Genomic DNA, 5,119 nt, shown 5'->3' on the forward strand with positions numbered 1-5,119 from the left:
CGCCCCCCCCGCCCCCCCCCCTGCCCCCTGCCACTTCTCCCTCCCTGGGCCGCAGGGGAAGCGCTACTTCCGGAGGGTGGGGGCCGGAGGTGGGTGTCCCAGGAAGCTCCTAGGGCTGCCAGCTGCCTGCCGCAGGTTTCGGTTCCGGGGGGTCCCCAGGCAGAGAGCGTGGGGTTTCAGACGGGGGACAGATCCGTCCTGAGACGACCCTCGCCTGGTGCTGGTGCACTGGGCTTGCCCTGCTCTCTTCTTCAGGGGAAGCGCTACTTCCGGAGGGTGGGGGCCGGAGGTGGGTGTCCCAGGAAGCTCCTAGGGCTGCCAGCTGCCTGCCGCAGGTTTCGGTTCCGGGGGGTCCCCAGGCAGAGAGCGTGGGGTTTCAGACGGGGGACAGATCCGTCCTGAGACGACCCTCGCCTGGTGCTGGTGCACTGGGCTTGCCCTGCTCTCTTCTTGGCACCCCATCGTGCCGTCCTTTGTGTCCCCTTCTCGAAGCCCCAGGGCCTCCCTTCTCCGTGTGTTGCCGGCCCCGCCCCTCCGCTGGGTTTCCTGCGAGGCTCAGTTGGGCCCTGGTGGGACAGCCTTGTCCTTTTCTGTACCGGTGGACACGTGACCTGGTCCCTGGGGCCCAGCCTGTGGTCTGCTCAGACCCGTCTAGACTGGACCTGCAAATCCCAGAGGGCTGGGGAGGCACCGCAAGGCCCCCCACAGCCTTCTGGGCTGCCCCCCGGACAGGTTGGGGTCCTGGGGGCTCGTCCCACCCCACCACCGTCGGGCTGGCATTTCCTGCCGCCTCCTCTGCCTCCGTCACCTGCCAGCCAGAGGCCAGAAAGGGGTTGGTGGGGGTTTCCCCGGCTTCCTGCCTGGGGCCCAGGGGAGCAGGAGGGCCCCGACCCGGCGGGCATTCCAGAGGGCACTTCTGCCACATGCTGTCCTCCCTCTTCTGGAAGAACCCGGGTGGCTTAGGCAGGGAGCGCCCCAGCTCCCAGGGCAGCTGTTGGCTGTTGTGAGGAGAGCGGCCCCCTCTCCCGAGGCCTGGCGTCTGGCATCCGTCTCTCCCCCACGATTTGTTTCTGGTCTTTGAATATTGGCATCCTGCTCGGGTTTGTGCCAGGGGAAGATGTCTCTATCACCTCCTCTATGCAGCCTGCCTGACCTAAGACTCGAAGTGCAGATTGCTTTTCCTCTTGCTGGGCTTTAGGGCCATTGGGCGCTGCCTGGTCGGGGCTCTGGGTGTCGGAGGCTCGGAGACTCCGAGTGGGGTGATTAGGTTTGCCATGCCAGCCCCGGCCCTCTGAGGCCCTCTGCCAGGTTGGGTCTGGGGTTTCTGAGGCTGGCCCGCTGCTGCCCTGGGCCCTTGCGCTGCCAGCCCAGGTGAGCTGCCCGATGAGAGCAGGCAGGAGCATCAGCCACCCCGTGGAGACCTGTTGGTGACAAGTGTGACATTGTAAGAGTAGCACCTCGTCCCGGCAGCCCCACTTCTCAGGGTGGGGACAGATAAGTAGCCAGAAAAGGCAGAGCAGGAGTGCGGGGAGGATGCGGCGGGAGGACACGGCAGCGGGAGGACGCGGGGACATGGTGGGGAGGATGTGATGGGGACGAGGCAGAGACGTGATGGGGATGCGGTGGGGGTGGGGTGAGAGGTGGGGAGGGGGGGCGAGGATCACTTCCCAATATGGCCTCTGGACAGGGGGCCTTTCTCAGCCTGCGAGGGTGTCAAGGTGTGTCTCACCCTTTCTTTTTAGTGTCCCCTTCCTGGCCAGAAAGCTTGCTGTCTCCAAGACTCCAGAAGCCCCAGCCTGTTGTCACACAGGCTCTGGGAAGGTGTCTGTGTGAACAGGAAGGGCCTGGGCTTGGTGCCCTGGGTGTGTCGTGGTGCGTGCTGAGGGGGCCCTGAGAGCCTGGAGGGGCTTATGGTCAGCCTAGTGTGCTGCCAGGCTGGGGGCAGGGTCAGGGCCCCCGCCTGGGGAGGGCTGCCCTCGGAGGCTGGGTGCCCTAGCCCTGCATCTCCCCATTGTCCTCACCCCTCCAGACTGGTCAGCTTTCTCCACCTGACTGATCCCTTCCTCAGGGTGTTCACTCTTGGACTGGGTGCAGGCTATGCCTTGGGGGGCGAGATCTCTGTGGGGTACAGCCTGGTAGCTGGCAGCTCTTCTCGTCCCCCCCACCCTGCTTCCTCCCTTCTGGCCAAGCTTCTGCAGGTCCCTAGCCAGCCTGCAGCCCCCGCCAAGTGTCCTTGGCCGAGGCCCGTCCTCCTGTGTGACTGCAGCTGTGCGCTCGAGTCCTACGGCCACCAGCCGGGTCCCCACCCCTCCTGGCAGGGGAATGCCCTCTGAGCTTCAGTGACCCCTGGGGGATGGACAGCAACAGGATGTCCTCAGGCAGGGTCTGGGCCTGCTGTGCTGGTGTCCTGGGACAGCTGGTGACGAGCAGCTGGCAGCCGTCCAGAAGCCCTCCAGTCCTTCCTCCCAGGACTGCATCCAGAGGGAGCCGGGGGAGGAGACTGGAGCATCCTGGAGCCACTCTCCCGGCCTCGGGGGCCCGTCTTGGTCTTGGGCCTGGAGGAGCTGGGTGATCGTCAGAGTGGCTGGGGCCTTGGGGATGGGCCACTCCAGACCTGGTGCTGCACACAGCCCTGAGGCCAGGCCCAGCCTGGCCCTGCTGCTCCTGGCTCCCACTGGATGCTGCGCCCTCCTCTGGGGGTGTCTTCCTGTCCCTCATGCCTCCCAGGGCTTGGTCTCAGGGAGCAGCTGAGGGCCCCGCCAGCAGTCAGCGAGCAGGGCGCAGGGCTTGGTGCACTCAAGGGCAGAGGTGCAGTGCAGGGGTGCTATGTGCACGGCCGAGTTGTGTCCTGACCCGATCGGTCCTGGGCACGTGGCTGTCTACAGAGTGCACGTGCCGTTGGCCCCTCACGCAGAAGGGAAGAAGCTGACTGTTCCTTACCCGGCTGTTGGAGTGGGTGAGGCAGGCTGTGATAGTAGGTCCCCGACACCCAGGACTCGCCGGCTCCCTGTGGGCAGGCGACAGCTGTCTGACCTGGGCCAGCCCTGTATTTCTGGGCAGGTGCCTCCGGGCAGTTCTCGTCTTGCCTTCTCTGTGCCTCAGTCTCCTCTTCTGTCACAGATGGATGGTGGCAGCTTCCCCAACAGGGTCACGGCATTCGGTGACACGAGGATAGGAGGCATTTCTTAGACTCATGTGAGCAGCCTCGTTCGGCCTCTTGATGTACCCTCTCCAGTCTGTCTGTGCTTGTCAGTCCCTGGCTGCTCTCTCACTGGCCCTCACCTGGGGGTTCACCGGGCCGCCGAGCCCTTCAGGCCCCAGCATCTGAGGCCCACCCACGGTCTGTCCCTCCTGTCCCGGAGTTGCGTGACTAATAGGGCTGGTCCGCAGTACCAGTCCTTGCCTGTAGGTGCCGCCCGTATCTGTCTGCCCTCCCTGACATATGCATTTTCGAGGTCAGTGGAATGGAGTGTTCTCAATTTTGTGACTGGCAAAGGTTCCAGTGGATTGGGCCAGGCTCGCCGGGTCTGACAGCTTCCTGTCAGGGTGCCCAGTGGATAGTGCCGCCCGCCCTTCTGCAGACCTGGCTGTGGGGGGTGCCAGCCCGAAGGTGCAGCTCTGGCCTCTGGCCTCTGTCCTGTGTGCCTGCTCCCTGGGAATTGCCTGGCAGGCTGAGGCTTGGGGTGGGAGTGGGGTCTCCTTGAGGAGGGCGAGATCATAGGGACAGAGCCTCTGTTCCTGCCACCGTGCATGGCGCAACCGCTAGGATGACCCCAAGCTGCCCGCTGGCCACCTGGCCTCAGTGGACAGGTTCACAAGGTCATGGATCAGAGCGCTGGCCTTGGCTGGATTGGGCCTGGTCTGAGTCCCGCTCTGCTGGTTGTCAGTGGCGCTGCAGACCGCGCAGCGCATCGCGGAGACTCGGCTCGCACAGGGCGGTGCGGCTGAGGGCTCTGCATGGCCCTCCCCACCCCGCTGGCAGTCCCTGAGCTGCGCCCAAGGCTTGGGCACTAGGTTCAGGGGGTGAAGTTGTCCAGGGTGTCTTGGGTGCAGCCCGCAGGGGTCCCACCTCCACCCCATTTGGTCCTTGCTGCTCCCTGGCTCTGCCCCGCTGTAGCAGTGTGTGTGATTGCCATGAGGCAGGGTAGGAGGCCCTGAGGCCAAGCTGCAGGTGGGAGGGCTGGAGCGTCCGACCTGGCGGGGACAGGACGGGGTGAATGAGCTGTCGCCGGTGGCTCTGGTGTGTGCTGCCCTGTTCAAGCTGCCTGGCGTGGGCCCCTTGGTGTTCCCCGTGGTCTGGTCATGCCAGGCCACCGGGGGCCTCTCTCCTGGAGAGGCTCTTCCTCCTCATGCTCCAGGGCGGGGAGGGAGACCTGATTATAGCCCGTGCCCATGCCTGACACCATGGCCACACAGCTTCCACCTCTCCAGTCCCCTCCTATGCCTGGGGCCCTACAAGAACCAGACAGGCCAAAGACCACAGAGGCCGAGGGGCCAACTGGCCAGGGCTGGCCTTGGAGCAAGTCAGTCTGTGGCACCATCCTCAGACGGGCAGCGGGTGTCCTGCCGTGGACCCCCAGCCCACACACTCCTCACACAGTACGGGCAGGTATGCTGAGACGTCAGCTCTTAGAACTGCCAATGGGCAGAGGGGCTGGCCTCTCCTGGCCCCTAGGCAGGTCTCCCTCCGCCTCCTGGGTGGTCAGGCCTGGGTGCTGGGCACTGGAGCACGTTGCTGGCCGCTGGCACACGTGTTTCCTGCCTGATGCCAGGGCCTGGTAGGGGAGCGGCACCTTGGAGGGGGCTCAGGGCATCCCTCGCTGGCAGGGTCATGGCGTGGTGCCTGGGGTCCCGAGGGTCGCAGACCTGGGTGAGTGCTGCAGCCTCCCGCTCTGACCGCACCCCCGTGGACTTTTGTCTTGCAGACTTCTCCACCCAGGTGAATTCCTCGTCTCTCAGCTCGCCAGCCGGGAGGGGCTCCATGGCTGCCCCCTCGCTGCACCCCTCCCTGGGGCCTGGCATCGGCTCCTCCCTCGGCTCCCCAGGACAGCTGCACTCGCCCATCAACGGCATGGGCCCGCCCTTCTCTGTCATCCGCCCCCCCAGGGGCCCCCACTCC

General features: G+C 65.5%; 1 protein-coding gene across 6 annotated transcripts in view; it reads left to right on the top strand.

Moving 5' to 3' along the window:
• Positions 1-5,119, top strand: part of RXRA (retinoid X receptor alpha) — a 66,410-nt gene that overhangs the window by 26,534 nt on the left and 34,757 nt on the right. For all 6 annotated transcript variants that reach the window (XM_006165261.3, XM_027767029.1, XM_006165259.3 and 3 more), the window contains exon 2: positions 4,926-5,094. In XM_006165261.3, the coding sequence (XP_006165323.1) occupies positions 4,982-5,094 (113 nt within the window). In that variant the 5' untranslated portion in view covers positions 4,926-4,981. The remainder of the gene's footprint in view (positions 1-4,925; positions 5,095-5,119) is intronic.

The sequence above is a fragment of the Tupaia chinensis genome, unplaced genomic scaffold (genome assembly GCF_000334495.1).
Source record: "Tupaia chinensis unplaced genomic scaffold, TupChi_1.0 Scaffold143845_1, whole genome shotgun sequence".
NCBI classification, from domain to species: domain Eukaryota; kingdom Metazoa; phylum Chordata; class Mammalia; order Scandentia; family Tupaiidae; genus Tupaia; species Tupaia belangeri.